Source organism: Cyanistes caeruleus, chromosome 3 (genome assembly GCF_971803275.1).
Source record: "Cyanistes caeruleus chromosome 3, bCyaCae1.hap1.1, whole genome shotgun sequence".
Classification (NCBI taxonomy): domain Eukaryota; kingdom Metazoa; phylum Chordata; class Aves; order Passeriformes; family Paridae; genus Cyanistes; species Cyanistes caeruleus.
Window position 1 is genome coordinate 94,575,225 of NC_141703.1, and position 22,249 is coordinate 94,597,473.

Genomic DNA, 22,249 nt, shown 5'->3' on the forward strand with positions numbered 1-22,249 from the left:
AACTGTAATATGAAAATACTCATTAAATTCTTACTGAGGATTTTTTTTCCTTGAGCAACTTTTTTTGCAGAATGCAAGTTAGCTAGAGTAAAAAATATTACAACAGGATTTTCCCACAGGATGTATGCTTTGTTTAATTTTTTACTAATTTTGTCCTTTGTATTTACAAGTTGGTTTTTTAAAATAAGTATTTGAAAGTAGTGCTTTCAGTAACAACAACAATGTCTGTTTTTAGTAAGAATGTTTAATAATACCTAAGACTTAGTAGCCACCTTCATGTTTTTTTCCAAGGATGACAAAATTCAAGCAAAAGTCTTCCAGCTGCCTACAGTGCTTCTCCATGCAGTACCAAGAGACATGACATGTGGGGGCTGTGCTGCTGTCCTAAGAATAGCTAATGCTGCATATCCCATAGCTCTTTTAAAGAAAAAGTATCTGAGGGGTCAGAGGGAGAGGAGGAAAGAGGCTGAGGCATGTGGTCAGGCTTAAAACATAGAGATTGTTCAAAATTGACCATACAGAAGATATTAAGATGCTAATTCACTGAAGTTTAACAATCTCAGCATAATTGTTTGATACAGCAGTCCCTTTTCTCCTCTGTCTCTGAACTGAAATCCCAATTAGAGCTTTTCTTGGATAAAACCTGTTTGATCAGTATTAGGGATTCAATTTCCTGTTATTGACATAAGGACATAAGTAAGTAATGTAATGGACATAAATATAAGCAATGTAAGGGACTTAAAATTACATTCAGCTGGACTTCTTGAATCTGAGAAGTCCTACCTTGTTCTTTATAATTCCTTAGTACACCTATCAATGCATATAACAATGGGATGGGAATTTCACAGACTGATACTGAACTTAAAAAGATATTGATCACTCATGACTCTAACAATTTAGTGCTTGTTTCAGCACCTGGCTCTTTGCTGTGTTGAACATGTACCATTACAGTTGCCTCAAATACTTAAACAGAGGCCAGGCCCTAAAATAAAATAGAAAGCAAACTATGCTGTCTCAGTCAGCCTCTCTTCTGTTCTTAGATATGAGCTTGCTCTTTCTCAAATTATGCTATCTCACTTCTCCCGGTTGTGAACTCAGACAATTAGTTTAAAATTGTGTCTTTTGCCTGGCAATGACCTGTTATGGACTGTCTTGCTGTAGCACAGGGACAAAACTCTCTTTCTGGAACAGCAAATGTGATCTTTTATCACCCAATCCCATATATTTTTAGCAACCTGGTGGGGGTGGGAGTAAAAAGAAAACTATTTGTTCAAGCTTCTGCATTGTCTTAACAATATAGCACAGGACCTGGAAAGTTTTAATTCTTGAGACATTTGCCAAAATTATCCTTAAAGAAAACAGTGAAAGAACTAATGAAGTTGTATCATTCTGGAAAGAAAGAGGCTCTGTAATATGGCATCCCTATAGACTGTATTATAATAGTATAATAGATACTATTATTTATAGTAATGAAATCTAGTTCTTACTTGGCATTTTTTCTGAGTTGGTCTCTGACTGTTCCACAGATGGAGTCTTCATCTCCATTTTGCAGATGGTATAACTGAGATACTGACTGTAAACTGCCTGCAAAGGATTGCCCCAAATGCTATCAGCAAAGCCAGGACCAAGATTTGAGATTTGTGGGCTCAAGCCTTTGCACAGAGCAGAAAGCCAAGCTGGCCCTGTGAGGGCACTGACACCAGTGTCTGAGAGTGCCAAACAACCTGGGCAATTTCTTTGGGGTGCATTTTGGAGAAGCACTCTGCTCTCCCTCCAGTCAGCCTCCCTACAGTTCTGCTACTGTAGTCAGAGGGAGAAAAGTTCTAGAGAATGAATTTTTAAAGAAACACCAATCTTAGTACATGGTATTTGTAGCAGCACTTATTATTAGGGAACCTGTTTGTGTTATTCACCATGAGCAAGGCCCACATGTTACATCTCTGCAGCTGAAAACTTGTAAACTCCAATTTGAGATGAAGTAGCTGTTCTGCAGGCTCTTTGGCTCTGCACACTTAGAGATAATACACCAAATCTGTTATACCAGCAGTTATGGCTTACCTACAGAGCCATAATCTTCTTGTGTTAATAATCAGTCAAGATTTGGTCTCTTCGGTTTATGTTGCTAAAGGACACAAAATTATTCACACAACTGCTCTCAGTGTCATCAAAAACCCATGACTTTATTCTCTGACTCCAGTATTTATAGATTCTTGACAATGATCAGGGATTGGATAATTAAGTTACCACCTTCCCAAGTGCACTGGTCATGTGAAGTGTCCATCAAAAGACGTTTCTTAGAAGGAATGCGATAAACAACTTATGGACTTTGCGATAAACAACTTACAAGACTTTCATGGGAAAGTAACTAAAACTATGAAAACATTATCAGAAGGCTTAATTTTCAGGGAAACATCTCACCCTTTCTCTCTAAAAAAGAAAAAGAAACAAGAAAAATGAACAATATACTAAAAATCAAAAAGGAAAATAAACAATGTTCTAAACAATCAGAAGGCTCTAGTTTCAGGGTGATAGGTTTATATCCTGCTTCCAAGAGGGCAGATGGTTAACTTCAGAGTGCCTTGGGTTTTTCTCCTGGCTGCAAAGTAGACAGAATCTGTACTAATATGGGAAGCCTAGAGGCCCAGTGGAATACCAACAGAAGCTTTCAAAATGCTTAGGAGAGGAAGACCTGTGAAGGCCTGACAATACTGACAATGTCCAAAACATCTTTTCTTCACTGCTAAAAAGTTGTCCCCGATGCATCCTTTAAAAATCGGAATAAGTAAGGCATTCAGTGCAAAACAGTTGTTAAAATAACAAACTGTGTCATTTGCTGCAGCCTTCTTTTCTGTCTTGAAGGAGGAATTTTTTAAATTACCTCTATCTTGACAATTTGTATTTTGGGGCTAATTACATATGGAAAAGTGAATGGCTGTATCAGATCAAATTGAGTTGAACTCTAGCTGATCCAGGATCCTGCAGCCAAAAAGTGACAAGAAACAGATGCCCGGAGGGCAACAGATGAGGGCAACTTCAGATTAATACATGTCAGCACAGTCATGTTTTCTAACTATCTGCAGTTCAGAGACTATTTGAAGCAGAGATGCTATTGTTTTTAAGCTCTGTTGGGAAAAAGAGAACACCAGGAGACACTGTGTCTGTGTCTTGTGCAATTACATAACAGGTACATTCTTTTTTTTTGGATGCCATATTACTTTCTGTTTAATTCACACATTTCTTTCTGAAGTTCACATAATTTTGTGAATTACTTCACAAAATGCCTATTCTTGCTAGTCAGCCAGAGTAGAGAATTTTTAGAATAGCATGTCTGCTCTGATGTCACCTAACTCACAAGTATTTTCCCTTTTGCCACATTTACCTGTTAGCCCTATTTTCAAAAAACACAAGGATGTAATGCTGTTTAATTATTAAGTCATTATCAAAAAATTCTTGAAAAGGACAAATCCAAACAAGAAACAAACCCAAATGGGAAACAAACATTTTCCTTTATTGGAAGTTCTTAGCTGAACACTCAGATTCTTTTCAGGAGGACCCTTGAATGTTTTGCCAATTATGTCCTATTATCTGTAATACTATAGGGCTTCTCATTCTTCATTAAAAGACCTGCAACTGCTTCACGAAGTTGCTGAACACCTAATCCAATAAAATTGGGGCAGCAGGTTAATGATGTGCTATATAAAAGTCTACTGATATTGTGTCTCATATCCAAAGTATCTCTTTATACTAGTAGTTCCTTGGAGGAAAATCTCCATTCAGTTTATATCCACAGGTGTGGTATGTATTACAGGCTTAATGTTGAGAGGGTAGTGGAATTATAGTTACAATATAGAAGTTACAACTCTGATTATCAGCATGTTAATTATTGTGATTTTGGGTAATAAATCCTGCTCATATTCCATCATGGTTAAGTTTCTCTTACATGTTTCATTGATTTGTCAGTGTGCATCACCGCTTACATATTACCAGTAATTAGAATTACACCAATGCTAAAATGAACAAAACTGTCAGTCTTGAATGATGAAAGTCTAAAGCAGATGAACATGTGACAAGTCATTGGACCAAAGACTTGGCATCAGGAATGTGTGAAAAAAAACAAAACTTTAAAGAATATTTTCCAAAGTCATGCAAGTGTGTATTTCTCTGAGACTCAGAAAGCAATCATTACTAGGAATTATACAAAAGGGTCTTCTTTAAGATTCATTTGTATGCTATAGAAGATGTTACTTTCCCTGCCACAAGGATCATCCCAGACTGCCTGGCTGCATGGCTCCATATGGAGAACTTAGAGACTTCCTGCTGCTGCAGCTCAGGAAGACTAATGCCCTCCTGGCAACTGAATATGCTAAAAACACAAATGTGATTATTCTTTCAGCTCTCATTTGGGTGCTTTGATTTCAAAAATATTGTTTTCATAACTGCCTTCTTAATGTAACTCATTACCTTCATGGCTGCTTTACACATTGTTTTCCCTTTCATTTCAGGTATATTGCTTACACTGGGAGAAGCTGTGCAGCCAATGAATTGAGAACAAGGTCAAGTGGCAGGAGTTCTCACACCCAGCATTCAGCTTGCCATTGATATTACATATTGCCTTGGCCAAATTGTCTGGTAGCACTGCCTAATCAGGTGTCCTGTGCATTTGTAAAAGGAGTAGCCCTACCCTGTGGTGGTATTCTGACTGTGATCATTGCCTTAGCAGGGTAGTTGTGTTTGCATGCCTCTGCAGACCCATCCATCTCTGGGCTGTCTGGGGAACTGATCTGAAAATAGAGCATGGAAAAGAGGATGTAAAAAGAAAGTAGAGTAAGTAGGGAGTAAGGAGAATGCTGGCCTGCTTCTCAGTAGCATCATTCTCCCAAGAGGAAATCGAAGAAACACGAGTTTTGCAGACACTAGACTCTTAGTTTAAATGCCTTCTGTGGTAAGCTTGATTACAGCTGTTGTTGGATACCTGTGCTTAGGCTTCACATAATTTTTTCCAGTGGAATAATTCTCTCAGTATAAAATTAGAAATGTTTGTTATTTTTCTTGGAAGGGTCTTTTTTCATAATAAAACTAAGAAGTTCTCTAATTCCAACAAAACCAGAATCCAGATTGGTCTGTACAGTCCTGCTGATTTTTTTTCTCTGAGGCTGGCTTCAAATGAGAAGAATGTGGTGGGAAGTTGGTCGATGTTTGGCAAATTCTGCCAAGTGCCTTCTGCTTGAGCACAACGCATTTTTAACCTGAAGCACAATGGTTTCCATTGTGTATTATCCTAATGATCACCCAACTCACAGAAATGAGCAGATTATTTTACATATAGAGAACTAATATTCAAATATTATTAAAACACTTCTATTTTATCTTCAATTTAAAAACTGTATTCTTCCTTTTGGTTGTAAATAGTTCACAACAATCAGAACTGTATAGCTGCTTCTAGAAGTCACAGAGTAAATTTAAGTTTCTCAGCACGAGGGTGGCTCCAAGATTAGGTTTACAGCTGAGTTATTTCCAAAAGTACCACTGAGCCATTCCCCAGAAGTGTATATTGAAGTCCATGAAGTGTTAATAAAATGTGTGTCCTGTTTAAAAATGGTAAACCTGCTATTTTTACTTGAAGCTGAAGACTAGGTATGTATATCTACAGATGAGGAGTTCTTTTCAAGAGAGTTTCCTTCAAACATGATGATCAGAAAATACTTTGAGAGAACATTTTCTATTATTACATGTTATCAATACAATAATATGAAGACTGTTTTGATCAGAAGTATGAGCCAGGGAGTCAGAGAATTCTCTGTGACAGCTTTCCTATGGGCTGTTTGCTCAGGTGTAGGAAACACCATGCTGATGTTTCAAAAACACAATTCCCTATCTGTTTCAGAAAGAACCAAAAAACCAGGAGTTACATCAGGTCCCTCTGATCACATTGCTAATTCTCCTGTAGAAACACCTGTATTTAAAATCCACTTGGTGTGTTATCCCCATGGTGAAGCCAGGAGAATTATTATTGGCAGCATTTTGAATCTTAGATGCTTAGATTTAAGCATCTAAATATGTGGCTTCGTTCCTGAAGTGAACATGCGCACATTTTATTGAAGTCAGCTGGAGAAGCTGGGTCAGAAGCATTTTTGAAAATCAGACCACTTATTTAATTGTTTAAATATGGATTTATGAGCATGACTTCAGACACAGTCAGGTAGAATGGTGGGTGTCATTGACACCACTGCATTGTCCCAGCACTGTGTGTCCTACACACTTCAGACTAATTGTTAAGTCCCATTCCAGAGTCACACTTCCTTCAACTAGCATGAATTAAAAGAACATTTTTTGTAGTAATTACTTTCTTTAATTAAAACTACTTCTTCTTCTTCTTCTTCTTCTTCTTCTTCTTCTTCTTCTTCTTCTTCTTCTTCTTATTATTATTATTATTATTATTATTATTATTATTATTATTATTATTATTTTTATTATTTTAATTCTAGGAGAGAAAGGATATTATCTCTCTGCAGTAGCTGGAGCATAAATGTATAGCCCTTATCGTTTACGTGTGATACTTTGAAAGTCAGACCATTTTATTGGCCAGGTTTTTTTCCTTTTGTTTCTTTTAAATATCACAGTGCTTACTGAATCAGTGGGGCAGCTTATGGTTATGACTTATAAAGAGGAAGAGGAACACCAGACAGTCCTTGCTGTCCCACTGTAGCATTGTTGCTTCATACATCTTTGTGCTCCAGGCTTGGGACAAAAATACAGCTTCACCAGGGGCCAATAAAACTGAGAAATAAAACCCATTTTACTAAAATTTTCTTGTGAAAGTGGATGTCAACAAGGTGCTGTTCTGTTCATTAGCACCTGAGCAATATAAGTTTATGCAAGCCTTGGGAGATTGAGTATTTCTGATGATTACAATTATACATGGAATGGAATCATGCACTTTAAATTTCACTGAACCAGGTGCATATTCAGCTGTCATGACTAATTCAGCTGAAATCTGTTTGTTCTTTCTCTCTCCCCTTACCATAGAGAAGCTGACTAATGCAGAAGGCACTGCAGCTGGGCTAGAACTTTTGAAATGGTTTTCCCCCTCTGTCCCAAGACAACTTTGTTTCCTCTACCTTTTCAACACTCATGTAATTTATAAAGCATGGTCTAAAATTACGTGACTCCTGAAGAAGAAACAAGAACTAACATGCAAACCAAAGAAAGATTTCCAATGGCTGAGTCCACACAGAAAAGTATATAAGGTGAGTGGCAACAATGGTTTCTGGGCATGTTTCTTAAAATGTCCTTTAATTCTTTATAAAAGAATTAATGTACTGTGAATTCCATTTTTGTTTCTAAACTTTCCCAGAAACATATATTTAATATAGAACTTCCACTGATACTCATTTTGCTCCACTGCAGGACAGATTTCCCTGCTATTTTTATTGTCTAGATTTATCTTTCTCATCCTTTTCAGCAGTACTTTTCAGCAGAACACTTTCTAGCTGTTCCTTGCCAACTCTATAAACAATGAGTGGCAGACTAAGTGGAGATAGATTAGTAGTCTTAGAAAAGAAACATGACAAGAAACTGGGGTGAACTCTGAGAATGAAGGAAATAGGTAAATAAGAAAGGAACAGTTCCAAGTGAAGGGTGAAATGTACATGCCAGACTACAAAGGAAAACTGGGAATTTTTTTCCTTCAGACACTCAGTAACAAAAACTTCAGTCAGCACCAGTGGGAGATTCCCAGTGGAGGAGCTCAATTTCCTGGGCAGAATATACCACAGCAGTGTAAAAAGGTGTTATTCACAAGCAAAGGAATTATCCCTTTCTCATGGATCTTAATAGTCTGTCAAACAAAGGATGGGGCAGAGAAACCCATGATATCCAATAAAGGAACTGGGGAACAGGTACCTGATTTTTGGCTGGCTGGCTAACAATGACTTCTTGTTTCTTGCTGCATAAATGCATAAATTTTTAGTTCACTCTCCATTCAGTGTCATCACTCTGCTAATTCCTTATAGCTGTCCTGACTTGCCCACAAGAATACTGAGATAGTAAGGATGCCATCTGCTTAGCTCCTTGCTTAGAAAGCAAGAGATCTTCCAGAAACTAAAGTGGCCCTGTACAGGGAGAATAGACCACAGTGAAGAGGCAAAAGGGAAGAAGTGAACTTGACAAAGAGATGCTCAGCACAGGAAGCCAAGGATGGTACAATCAGACAGAAGCATGGGAACATGAAGAGTGAAATTTCTTTGATTTTTTTTTCACTCCTGTAAACAATTAGCCTATCAGTATAAGGTTCCCTCTGGTACTTTCCATCACATAAACCAGCTGTCTCACAGTCTGGGAATGATGGGGGAATCATCTGAAAAGCAGATCATTTGAAATAATTGGACTGTGAAGCAGTAAGAAAATTAAGATTTGTAAGGAAGAGAAGGTCTTGAGCTACTCACACTATAAAAATATATTAAACAATGGCCCAAAAATAGATGAGAGCTGGAGAATTTGTCAGAAGATGAGATGTAAGACAGGCCATCTGAGGTGAGAAACAAATCAACATGTTTCTAAGGTCTGGGAAGATACAATAAGTAAAATATGCTGTTGCCTTAACCACAGCAGGATTTTCAGTTCCTGGCTACCTTCATCAATAAGGAGCCCACTAAAACAAAAGAAAGTTACTCATCAGATATTTTTGGCATCACAACAGAGTTTATACAGTCAAGAGGTCATGTGCCATACAAAGACACTTATGACATTTGCAGGACAGGGATTTTGTTGTGGTGGTTTTCTTATTAATTGCTGTAAAAAATACAAATTTGAGTGTAACTTTCAGAGGGTAATACATATATGTGCACAGGCAGGACTGTGGGAAGAGGTCTTGGATTGAGGTCATGTCATTTGGGATTTGGCTTAAGACTGGTTACATGTTTCCATGTTCATTATTAGAAGGAAGTGCCACTTCTGGGCACACTAGGTTTCATACAAACACAGAGAAGAAAAAGTTCCTTCTCCAAGAAGTGTTAAAGCTTTGGGGTTTGTCCAGTTGTAATACGGAGCTTGTTTTAACACATTTGAAGTTAGACAAACTGAAGCCTGTTTCTCACAGGCTTAGCAGCTGGAGTTTTCTAAATGAATCCTGGACAGATCATAAAGTAAATTTACCCTACTTCACTCCCTTCTTACACAGTGATGTGTCAGAAGGATGCTTCACACCATCATTACAAGCCAGGCATATAAAACTAACAGCCTATCCATGTACACAGAACAGCACGCTCTGATTTCTCTCCTCATCAGATCTCCCCTGACTTCTCAGCAGCACACTTCTGCATTGCCATTTTTTCCTGTTATTTTCTAATATATATTTTAAACATTCTGATCTTCAGCAATACAGTATTGATTTAAATCCTGAATGCAGATATGGGTGATTAAAACTAATTTTTCTTACACATGAGGAAAATTAAAACCTTTAAGTTAAACTAGATACAACAATAGACCAAGTGAGCCTGTATTGTTTTACTGAATCACCTCATCTAGATTATACTAAAACTTCTGGATTTATTCTCACACAGATTTGGCTTTCTAAAGAACATCTGCTTACCTGGACTGCTCTTATCCAGAGGCTTTAACTCGTGCTGTGCTTGGTCCTTTTCAGAAGAAATGAAACTCAAGTTTCTTCTGTTTCCATAATGCTAGCAACCAAAAATCTCAGAAATTGCTAAGGGCACCAGTTCTCATCTTTTTGTCTCTGTCCAGATGTTATCATGTGAGATGGTAGAGAGGAAAGAAGTTTTTCTATCCCATAATGCAGCCTAGTGTGTTGGGTTTGACAAGAGACATATTTAGGCCCCTTTTATTAATGGACCATCATCTGCACTTGGGAATAATTTAGTAAAGAGATTTGCTTGAATTATTTCTATAAAATGGAGTGCTACAAGAACCAAACTTTTGAGGGGTGAACAATGATAACAATTTTCTGCACAGACATTGCAGAAGATTGCATGTGTAAGTCAGATATGTGGCAATGGGATGTTGTGCACACCAGCCAAAAATACCTCTACTTGTCAGATGAAAAGGGGCCTCAGTCCTTCCATGTGTGCTTTTTCAGTAAAACAAGTTTGTATTGCTGATGCTATATGAAAATGTGAAGTTACTGCCTGTAAAATGTTGAACTTCATGCCTATTTGAGTGGACACCAGAAAATCCATATGTTTTAATCTCAGGCTGCACACAAATTTGTTGCCAAATTTGTAAAGCACCCTCCTGATGGTATTTTGTCAGCTGTGAACCCTGTAGGTACAGAATTACATCTTAGCACCACTGAAGTTGGAATTTGTTCTCATTTACATGATCATGCCTAGTAGGTAAACTAGACTTGAAATACACCACAGTCCAGCAAAGCCAGTGAGGTTGCATCAGGGCAGCTGAGAAATGAATGTTCATTTTTCATTCCAGCATGAGCTGTCTCCAGTCATTGTTTTCATCTGCTGCTGCCTCTGAGCCACCAGATCTTTCTGCCTGAGAATGTTTGAATCCTTTGTATTCCTCACCACCTAAAACGTATCCAATGGGCAACATATTTTCCCTCAGATCTTTAATATTGATTAGGTAACTGAATTTAAATTTTAGAACTATGAAAGTTTGGAAACATCTGCAGACATTGAATAAAGTCTGTTTTCTCTTCCACAGTCTGCGAACAGCTGGAATCCTCAGCCTGAAAAGACTTCTTTGTTTCCCAGGTTTCCATTACACATTTTTGTACCACACATGCAAGCTATCCAGGCCTATGAAGGAGGGGCAATTCTTATTTTTGTGAAAGATGTTTGCCATTTTCCATTCTGCACTCTTCAGACCTCTCCTTGTCCAATAAATGCTAACTTGTTAAAAACGTCCTATTTTTCCCTTTACAGCAATATTTTTAGTGCAGATACAGAGCCAAAGTTCGATTTTGCACCAAATTTAATTCATCACACACAATTAATGTCAGCAAGTTTTCTCTAGATTTGTATTGAGGCATGACACAAACTTGGTGCTAATCTCTTCCTCAGAAGCTATAGAACAGGTAGGGCATGTGTTAACCACTTTACCCACTAAAAATATCAGCAACATTGGTGAAGAGCTGTTTGTTCCTTTTATCCCCCCACATATTTGCACATGTAAAATTTGTTAGGTGGTGATTCATAGACCTTACTCTGCAATCTTTTACTGAACATGATTCTTGTCCTGATATATGACTTCACAGATGTTCTGCTAAATTTCCGTGATTTTGCCTATCAAAAACTGGTTTTAATAGCATGCTGGGCATGTTGTCTGTGTGTGAAATTGTCCTGCAATTTAAAAGTTACATAAATAATATTTAGTTTGAGTATTCATCTCAGTAGTCTAATCCAAAATTCTTTGAATAATAACAATGGCTAATAAATGTCTGTCTTATTTTGTCTGAGCTAACAGATTTTTTTCCAACATGTAATACTTGGTTGAGGAATTATTGAATACACATAGAAATGTCTATGAAACTGAGTGATCCCCACTTCCTGGAGTTACATGGCAATATTTTCAAACCTGGTACTGAAATCAAAAGATTAAGTTGCAATGTGTAGGACATTCTTGGCCCTTGCAACTGCACAGTCACAGAAATAAAAAGGGACTGTAGGACTGTAGAAGGTTGCTTAGTCTACCCTTTACCATGTGCAGGACAAACTACACTGTGCTGTACTTCTTCTAGCTATGGCTGATGAAAAAAAATCCAGCTTGATACTTAAATTGTGCCATAGAAACTCTGCTGCTTTCCCATGCCATGTATCCCAGGCTGAAATGACTCAATGCTTTGAAATATTTTCTGGTGTTTTTTCTGATTCTCTGTATTTTTATCTGCTGCTGTGTGCTGGAGAACATGTGGAGAAAAACATACATATCTTCTCTTTGCAACAACTTCTTGCTTTTTGGAGACTGTGCCTTCAAAACATTTTTGGAGAGACCAGTTTGTAATAATCAATGTCTGAAATGCAGACAAACCTGAATTCAAAGAACTGCCTTTTAGTGATTGTCTCTGATGATGCTTGAAAAGTCCTGGAACAAATATAAGTAAACCATTTGTCTGTGCCATGCTTTTAGTCAGTCCTCTGCACAATGTGGAAAAGTTACCAATTCCAGATTGACTACAAGTAGGTTTTATTAAGGACAGACAGAATCACATGGACAGCAATGTGCAAAACTCGTACTGAAAACTGCTTTAGAATAATGCATGTGATTACCAGAGAGTGAGCTCAGAAGCAGTCCTACAACTAGGAATATTGATTAAGAAGGTATGTCAAATTTTTTTAATGATAGAAAGAAAAATGAGAGCAGTACAATAATAGAAAACTAGATAAAAGACAAGTTTTTTAGATTTTGGATCTATTTCCACTGAAGAAGTAAAGGGCAGGGTAGAGAGATAGTTTTTTTTAATCAGTGTTGAACTAATTTTTTATAGAAACACGTTTCCAAAAAACCCTCACCTTTCAATTTGTGGACACAATCCATTAATAGAATTAATTGCTCACAGAATACATTCAAGAACAGATTTTAAAAAGAAAATCTGCTTTATTAAGTGGATTTTTCATATTAACATCACTTTGTCCTGCGCTTTCAAGCACATGAGACCCCCTCATTTTAAAATGAACTTTCAAGAAGACTCCTGTGCAAGCTATTCACATAAATTTGTATTCCTAAAACTTCCCCCCATTATTTCTAAGTATTTTGTCCTCTCTACCTCTCTACATTGACAATATTTTTCTTGGTCATAAACCCAAATGGACATTTTTGAGTTTTATTTTATTCCAATCAAACAAGAAGAGCACAGAAGCTCCAATAAATTATAACTCTGAATAATACTAGTTATAAAGGAATGGCAAAGCTTCTTGGCGATGCATTTGTGAGCCAGAGCCAGAGAACCAGAGACTAATGTCTAGTAAAAGATGTCAGATTCAATTCTTGCTGCCAATGTCTGGTGAAAAAAAACCCTGCTCAATACATGATTTACCTCATATGACCCAGTTGGCCCATAGGGAAATGTTGCCTAATCATCATAAAGATAGTGCAGGTAAATTGTAAGGAAGGCATGTAGTACTTCCAATACATTCCATTTCTTGCATACTGTTGTTCTCTGGATTTTAAAACTGGGCAGTCATCCATAACAGTATTTTCAGGGGCTTATAAGAACCTCAGTCTGTTAAAAAGAGTGAAATCTTTGGGATTTGAATCACTGCTGGCAGTGGGTGCTCCCCCAGTGGATTCAAAAGAGCTTCTGCACTTCTTCACTGACACTCTCTTTGACCTCATTTTCATAAGGGAGGGTAATCACAAAGTCCTTGTGTTTCTGTGAAAAGAGTAAACTTCCTTTCCCTTTGACTTCCCCCAATGGCATCGAAGCCATATATTGAATTGTACAATGGTATTTTAAGGGACAGAACACATGGTACCTGTCAAATACGTGAAGCAGACCTAGCCAGGTTTCAGCTCTTGTTCCATGAAGTTGGGATATTATGTGCAGGATTTTGGTGGCCTACTGGAGCTTTTATTGCTCAGCCCAGGAGCATCCATGGATAGGTACTCATCTGTACTAACTGTGATGGAATGGCATGAGAGCAAAAATAGCTAAGGTGTTTATCCAATTAGCAGCAAGTCGGCAGTAACAGGAGCTCATATCCCAAAACTGTGACACAGGCTCCAAAGTGACATTTCTGTGTGTATGCCTTAGATAGCCTGATAAATTAGAGATGCTGTTTTAAAAACGTGACTTCTTTCAGACTATATAGAAGTGATTCCCTCTACAGTAAGCTCAGCATGCACAAATTTTGGCAGGTTGGCAAAGGCATGCTCCCCAAAAAAAGTCTAAAAACAAAGGAAGTCCCATCTTTGCTACCTACCTACTCCTAAATGGATGTCCATTGGGCAGTCCATTACCTTGACACTAGTTGATCCTAGTGAGGCCAAATTACTATGTTTAAAAATCAAATACCAGCACATTTGTTTTGCCCTGATTGACAAAGGAAAGTGCAAAGAAAATTTCCTGGTCAAGGACAAAACAAGCAGGTTGAAATTTATGCCACTTACCATACAAATCTCAAATAATGTGAATACCATCCAAATTCCCTGAATAGCATTTAATTAACATGACAAGACAGCTCTACAAAGCCAAAAGATAAAACCAAAGCAAGAAAAGATTGCACAAAATGAAGTAGTATTAAAACTTCACCAATTAACACTGTCTGGAAAAATGTTAATCAAGAACAAGTTGCTCAGTGCTTGCATTCAGTTTACATTCCCAGATTATTTCTCTGTGATGCCCAAAATGTGCTCTGCTTGGGTATCAGCAGTTTCTGTGGTCATCAGAGAGACCAGTCCCCATTAGGGCTGCCCAGGATGTTTAGTCCAGCTGGTTGGAGACAAGCCATTAAAAAAAAAACCCAAAAAACCAAAAAACCCAAATAAACAAAAAAAACCCCCATATTTCGGTGCTGCTTGCTGTGTTAATTCCTGACAAAATTTCTGACGGACTGTGCGACTCCCACATAGCAAAGACACAGTTTTCAGTGTATAAAATCTGATGAATAAACTGTCCCCTGGGGTTGGCAGGACTTAGTAACTGCCTGAGATCTGCTGTAACTTTCTCCACTTGGCCTAAACTCTCTGATATGGGATGCCTGAAAGTTACGCAACTAAAAGTCATCTTTAACCACTCAAAAAAGCAGACTTGTTCTAGAGACTCTGAAAACTACAATTCCAGCAGGAGCATATGGGAACACTTGCTGTGAAAATCAGGCCATTGTCATAAATGACTGCTTTAGGCACAAAAGTCTGGAATAAAAAGGCCAATAAACTGAACAGTATCATTGGTGAATGACCCACCAGTGGCATTCACTCAAAAGCTTGGAGATGGCAGTTTGGGTTTCATTCATTAAGATTTGCATGCAACTAATTTTCCCAGCTGCTATTTAAGGAGCATTATAGAGTAACAGTGAGAACTTGAGGGTTTTTTTCAGTTTGAGTTCTGTGCTTTGAGTGCATATTTTGTGACGCACGCGTTTGGCTAATAGTTGCAATTTCATCTCGGCGGCCTCTTTGATGACATGCATTTTTGAAACAGATGCTTGTGCTGATGGAGTGACATGTTCCAGGGTTAAGTGGGTCCTCCAAGACATAGCTCTGACTGCCTGCTGCTGGGGTCACCAAACTACTTCAGTGGGTTTATTTTAGCTCCCTGAAAGACACCCCTTCTGATGACTTTAGCTCTTAGCAACATTCTTTTGCTTCCTAAAGACATTTTCTGTCTTCACTGTGTCACAGATTACACTGTTCAAGCAATTCAATCCTGACTAGTTTTCATTTTTTCAGAGGCATTGTGATTAACCATATCTATGGGTTACATGTTGGTTCATCTGCCAAAAATCAGTACACAGCAGCAAGTGAATATTGTAAATTAAATTTCTACAATCCAGAGTTATCTCCTAGTTTTCAGCTATCTCATGAAGAGATACACACATCTCCAGTCAGCTTTTGAAAATGTTTGCAAGAGAAAAGCAGTCCAGCTGCCTACTCAAAGTCTCCAAGGGCTGATGTTCAACTCACAGTTTATCCATTCCATATTCTTATGTTTCTCTCTTTGTCATTTGATCTCACAGTGTTTCAGATCCCTCTGTGTCTAATGAGAATACTACAGCCTCTCATATCCAACAGTCAGTTGTTTTAAGGTATAACTTTTTAAGGACTTCTGTCTATAAAATGATCTTTCTCTTTTTGTGTATCTCCCTCTTTGAAACCAATTTGCTTCTAAGCAGTCAAAATTCTCATTCAGAATTAGCACTTGTCTCTCTTTAAGGCTACAAGGAAACCTTATTATTTGCCATTTAGGTGTTTGTCTACTCTCCTTCAAGTTCAACTCTTCAAGTTCAGGTTGTGTTGTGTGAGAGTAAGAGAAGATCAGATCCATGTAAGTCTGAGGTCCTTGTCATTGTCCCTTTTGTCACAGTGTACAAGTACTTCATAATTCCCAGGACAGCTCCCCTTCCTTCACTGATGTGTGAGCTCTCTTCTCACAGGGGACAATCCCTACCTTTCCTAAGGTGGTTTCTGGCAGTAGGTCTAGAGGAGCACTATGAAACAGTTTCCCTGTTTTCCAAAAGAAACAGAGTGCAGACCAAGTGCATAATGTCCTTTTCTAGCTCTGAAGTGAGATTTAAATAGAGTTTAGATGCCAAGTCCAGGTGTGGAATCTGATTCTGTTAAGCACTCACATCGTCTAGCTTTGCCAAGAAAGGCTCTCTCAAGCACTAAACCTGTGTTTCTGCATATGCTCAGAGCAGCTTCTGATTTGGCAAGACCTATCCACTCCTAGATCTGCAGTTCAAGAATTTAATCTGATGTCTCTGGTAATTCCTATCCCAGCCCTCTACTACAGTTTGAGTAGAATTTGCAAACTGGCATTGGTAGGATTTATGTATTGAAAATCAAATCAATTTGTAGTTAATAATGTTTCTGTAGGAACATTAGGAGATCTCTGGCATTTCCTCTTCAACACTTAATCCAGTTTATGTGAAATTCTTGAAAAAATATGTATTTCTTCTTCTCGACATTCAGATATAATTTTGGCTAAAGCAAAGCAGCTGGATATCCTGAGGGTGTTTCCATTATATTCTTACTAGTCAGGCATTACTTCCTGTAGGGAAAAAATGCTGCAGAATAATTTGTCCTTACGCAAGTCAACAAGTATTTACTGAACCAGGAACCACCCATCTGCACATAAGAAAACATAGGTAGAATAGGTTTGGAAGAGAAGGAGCATCAGTTATAGAAATGGCAGGTTCTTCAGTCTAGGAGGCATGGGGCTTTGTTTCAAGACCTGAAAATGAGGGGTCAGAAAATAAATGGAGGCATTATATTTCCATTTCCTATCAGACACAAGAAAATATATAATATATGACATTCAGTTTACCCTGTATTTGTTAAGAATGATGATTAATAAATTAAATCTATGGATTCAAGTCTCTGGCAGTTTGAAATACACTCCATTAATTTAGAGAACGAGTGGAAAATATTCTTAGTCCCAGCACCTGCTGTAGAATTCCCCTGCTTTTCTGTGGTTTTACTATAACACTTTCCAATTTTAAAAAAGTGAAGCAGACTAGACAGAAGATATTGTCAAATGCCCAAGGCAAATAAACTGGAAAAATATTAAGAAAAATGTATATAAACTTCTGTAATAGCAAAGGAAATATTAAGTGAATAATATTAAATTAAGAGACAATTCTGAAAAGTAGAAAGTGGAATGGTGTCCCTTTTAAACAAATATCCAAAATGCCCACTGAATCCTAAGGGGTGAAATCTTTCTGTGTTGCTTCAACATGAATATGAATATGAATCAATCTTAATTTATGCAGTAGATTAATTACACATTTTCAATGTGAATCAGATCTCTCAATTTCTGTACTTATAAGTCACCTTTACTGGCCCCATATGAGAGCTCAGTGCCAAGACCACCCAGTGACTTTACTTTGAAGGATGCAGGAAATTGTAGAGTCTTAAATTCTCATGCAAATGCTGATTCTCAAATTCCTAACTTAAAGAATAGGAAGATGGAAACTCATAGCACATTACAATAAAAATACCCTTTGCACCTAGAAGAGAAAAAGTCACTTGTGAGGTTCCCTTCAGGATTTTGCTATGTTTCTCTAGGATGTCGCAAAAAGTGAACAAAAGACCTTTTGTTCATATTGTCATAAAGACAATTATGACAAATCCAGCTCAGGGCATTAGGTAGGGGCCTGAGAAGCTGTATCATTAAATCCCTTCTGCTGTTTAGGAAGGGAAAGACCTAAAATGGGAAAGAAGGCCAGTACCATGTTAAACTACTTAAGAGGTCAAATAAAATCTGACTGCAGCCAGCAATGTTTGGATTTTTCCTTTGGCTCAGAGAACAAGCTGTACATCATCCAGTAAATGTGTATTCTACAAGAGGTCAGAGGAAAAAACATCTGCCCATACTGGGCAGCTGCTTCAGTCCCCTCTTGTTGCCAAGTTCCTAAAAGTGCCCAGAAGCATCTAGGCTGATGCATCAGGTCTCCTGCCTCTTCCTGGGCTGCTGGGTTCATGTCCACCCCAGACCCTTGTGCATTAGATGTGATATGTAATATGCAGAGAGAAGGGGGAAAGCACTCATGAACCATTTGTTTGTCCTTCTCCTGTCAAGGCTGCAGCTCATAAGTTTTTTATCCCAACTTGAAGGGGATTGTGGAAACTGTGGAGAGGGAGAGAGAGCTCCACACTCCTTTGCTGGTTTGCCTCGAGTCCACACACTTAAAAATTAAATACGTTCCAGCCTTGAAGAAGAAGACAAATTGTCTATGAAGACAATTTGTGTAATTGCAAGAAAGGAGATAAAATTCTCAGTTCAATGGAGATCATAAATCCAGCTTTTTCAGTAGGAAAGCCAGCAAAGCAGGAGGTGGTGAAACCTCCCTGGAGAGCATGGCAGCATAGGAAAAGTACAATGGGAGGGGTAGTAGCATTAAGTCTTCCTGACCCAAGTTTTTCCTGTGAATGTATATTAAAATATACATACACATAGATTTATATACATAGATTTGTATCTGTGTATTTGGTGGACTATAAAGCCAAAAAAAATTACAGCATTTGTCAGTAACAACAGGGATGATTTTCAACACAATCAGCTGTTCTGAGACATGCTGGAAAGAAGAATCATGTCATAAGTGTGGGGAAAACCTTTTTCACTTTCCTACACCTGTAGTTCTACTGCATATAGGGCTCATTTCTGGCAGGGTAATGCAAACAAATATAAAGAATTCCATGATGTACTAAACATGCTGAACATTACAGCCACCTGCACTCATGATAGTGTTTCACTATGGTCTGGGATAGAAGTAATCTGCAAAAGGGATGGAGATGATTTCTCAATTTTTATTTCTTTTGAATGTGCTATCTACCAACCTGACTTCACTAAAAAAATTTAGATTGGAGCTGGCCTAGGTATTTGGCTAATATCCTGGCTTCCTGCCCTCAAATTGAGCTTTTTTCTTTCCTGTAGGCATAGAAAAACTCAGCAGACTGCTTAAAAATGAAGATGTCATGACACCTAGTGGTGAATTAAACGCCAATAACTTCTATTTCCCTCAGGATTCAGGCGTGTTTTCCACAGGCACGTTGTTCTTGGTCGGACTGCAATGCCAGAGAGGTGGGATTACCCTCACAGCTCTGGACATCCAAGCAGCTCCTACATTTCTGTTACAGTCCCTGGCAATGTTTGTGTGTGTGTGTGTCTGTCGTGTTGCATCAGACTTGTGTGTTTCTCCACAGAAGGTGGCATTGTCAAAGCCCCTGTGCAGCCCCAAGTCATGCTCCTTATTGAATGGGATATTTTGAATAGCCATTTATACCGAGATCACTTCAAGTGCCTTGACTTTGGAGAGAAAGGGAACATGGCAGAATACTGGCATAAGACCAGCTGGGAATTTCAGACTCATTTTCTTGTCAAGTACTTATTCATCAGGCCTGTTTTCAGATGGTGACTCAAAAATGTATTGTATGGCATGCTACAAATTCCTGGCAGGCTGCTTAAACTGACTCAGTTACTGGCAAATTCTTTTGCTTTTGAAGACTACTCAGAGTCTGCCTTGGTCAGCAGCAGTCAAAAAGTACATACTGGCTGTGATACCATGACAAGAAGTCACACTGAAAAGCAGTAAACCAGTCTAGACATGTGCAAAAAAATTATAGGTTCTTTCCAAACAGTGGCAAGCCTTGGAGATTTTTTTTATTTATTTTTTTATGGAAGCAGAACAATGTACAGTTGTGCTCGTGGTAACTAGGCTGCAATCACCAAGTGGGAAGATTTCTTGGCTCGTTGAGCCAACTGGCTGGGGAGTGCCCATTTTTTATCACAAGAATGAGCTTCAGTGCAAAAAATTTCAAGTGAAAACATCACTGTAGGTTGTTCGGGAATCTGAGTGCATGCTTCTTTGCATCCGTAAGGGCTGTTAGCAGTGCAGCCTCACAGCTTCATGTCCATATTTGTGCATGCTATATCAAGCAGACTTTCCATTGCCTGTAATGAGACAAACTCCTTCCTCCTCCTTTGTCTTGCAGAAGAGATGCATGACAAAATTGTATGTTGTAACCAAGAAATGGAAACTAAATTACTTAAATATACAAGGCTTGCTTCATCTAGAGATTTATTTTACCACAGGTATTAGTACCTGTAACTTCCCCAGTTTGCTGTCTTGGGTATAATTAACACTTATACCACCAGAGTGTCTGGATACAAGGCAAGTGAATATAAAAACATCAGCTCTGCCCAAAATGTTCCAGTTTCTATCCCTTGAATCATCAGCATGTGACCTGTTCTGTGCCAATATTAATAATCATTGCTCATGGCTTTCAAACAACTCAAACTATTTAAAAATTAATTCTGTTTACAGTGCCTTCTAGAGGAAGTATTTTGTAGAAGTGAATAACTCAAACTGACTAGTGGCTACCCACAAAATATGACTATCCAGTAACAAAATGAATAATTTAGAACTTAGTTGGAAAGGAATGGATATATTGTTGGACAAAATATAAAGTGGAGATCAGATACAGCAACAGGGACCCCTGGTTCTTCCTCCACTGTACCATACATTTCCCATGCTGCTCTGACAAAAGCAGGCCTAGCTTGTGTCATCCCAAATCCCACCGTTGGCTTTTTTTTGCACAGTTATAACCTGTGAGGGTGACATTCAGCTGTCACTCCTAGAAACACTTATAGCCATGAGTTGGAGGCCATAGATTATATTTTGACTTTGATTTTCCCTCTATAAAAGGGAGATGTCCACCAACCCATGCATGACAAGGTTGTTTGAAGTCCCTGGTGTGGGCCAAGGGCTAGTATTTCTTCTGTCTTCACTGAACCAAAACAACACATAACAGAAGGACAACACTAATTCTGGCAGATCTGTAACCTGAAATAGGTAATGCAGTCATGGACAGTAGCAGTGCAGAGTTTTTGAAGTGCCAAATTGAAGTTGTGACTTTGGTCCAGCAATAACCATGTGTTTGATCATTCTCATGCCAGGCAGGACAGTCTGCTGCAGTCTGTGTTGGTGAGTTCATACACCAGAACCTCTTCTATCTCTTGCTCTTGCATTTTCATGGTTCTCCTTCTGACAGGTAGGACACAAGAACTGCAAGGTAGAACAGGAAACTGTAAGCTACCAGAGACACACTGAGGAGTAAATCTGTAGGTGATATTCACTGACACAGGAGTTTGCATGCTCAGATAGGATGCAATTTTTAAGCTAGTATCTGTATTGGGTACAGGTGAGATGTGGACAGGGAATCCCCAATGTATCACACTCACTAGCATGGCTAAGCCTGCAATTGCAGAATCACAATGATTAGGGTGAAAAGGAATCTCTAGAGATTGTTTAGTCTAAACCCCTCAGTAAAAGCAGGCTCAACTACAACAGGTTGCTCAGGACCATACTCAATTTATATGAACTTTGCAGTTCAAGACTCACAGCCTCACTGGACAATCTGTGAAAATCCTGAATCATCCTTCAGTTATTTAAAAAAAAAAAAAAAAAAAAAAGTTTCTGATGTTAAAATGAAATTTCTTGTATTTCAGATTGTGCTCATTGCCTCTTGTCTTTCCACTAGATACCACTGAGAAGAGTATGGCTCTATTTTCTTTACACCCACTATATGAGGTATCCATCCATGCTATTAAGAATTCTCTCTAATCTTCCTCTTACCAAAGTCAAACAATCCCAGCCTCTCCTACTATGTCAGATGCTCCAATCCATTTGTGATTTTTATGGCACTTCCCTGGACTGGCTGAAGTATGCTCATGTCCCTCTTGCAGTGAGGAGCTCAGCTCTGGGCTCAGCACTCCAGATGAGGCCTCACCAGGCTGAGAGAGGAACCTTCTCTGACTTACTGGCCATGCTTTTCCCTTATACAGCAACAACAGCCACCTCTGCTGCAAAAGCTCATCTCTAGTTCATGTTCAACTTGTTGTTTACCAGGACATCCATCTGATGTCCAGTTCAATATTAATGGCTAGTTCCAGTTGTAGCTTTCTTTAGCTTCCTTGATTTAATGGCTCAAATTTGTTTTTAGTACAAAGGTAAACATGCCTGGTCTCTTGTGCATCATGTACTGTTTCTACATCAGGGCTATTTAATTATTCAGTAGCACTGGGAGCTCTAAAAAGGCCTCTAGGCTGTTGACC

The 22,249-nt window shown here is 38.4% G+C and overlaps 1 protein-coding gene across 9 annotated transcripts in view; it reads left to right on the forward strand.

The window, feature by feature from the left end:
- The window catches only part of LOC111939750 (uncharacterized), a 187,373-nt gene that overhangs the window by 136,687 nt on the left and 28,437 nt on the right, over positions 1–22,249 (forward strand). For 4 of the 9 annotated variants that reach the window (XR_015285035.1, XR_015285036.1, XM_086883031.1 and 1 more), the window contains one exon: positions 4,503–4,643. Coding sequence is in view for 1 of the 9 variants with exons in the window: in XM_086883030.1 (XP_086739156.1) it covers positions 4,503–4,541 (39 nt within the window). In the remaining 8 variants the exon portion in view is untranslated. Of the gene's footprint in view, positions 1–4,502; positions 6,372–7,026; positions 7,248–9,560; positions 11,429–22,249 lie in introns of those variants that run through there. The other 5 variants (XR_015285033.1, XR_002869327.2, XR_015285034.1 and 2 more) reach the window with 5 other exon arrangements.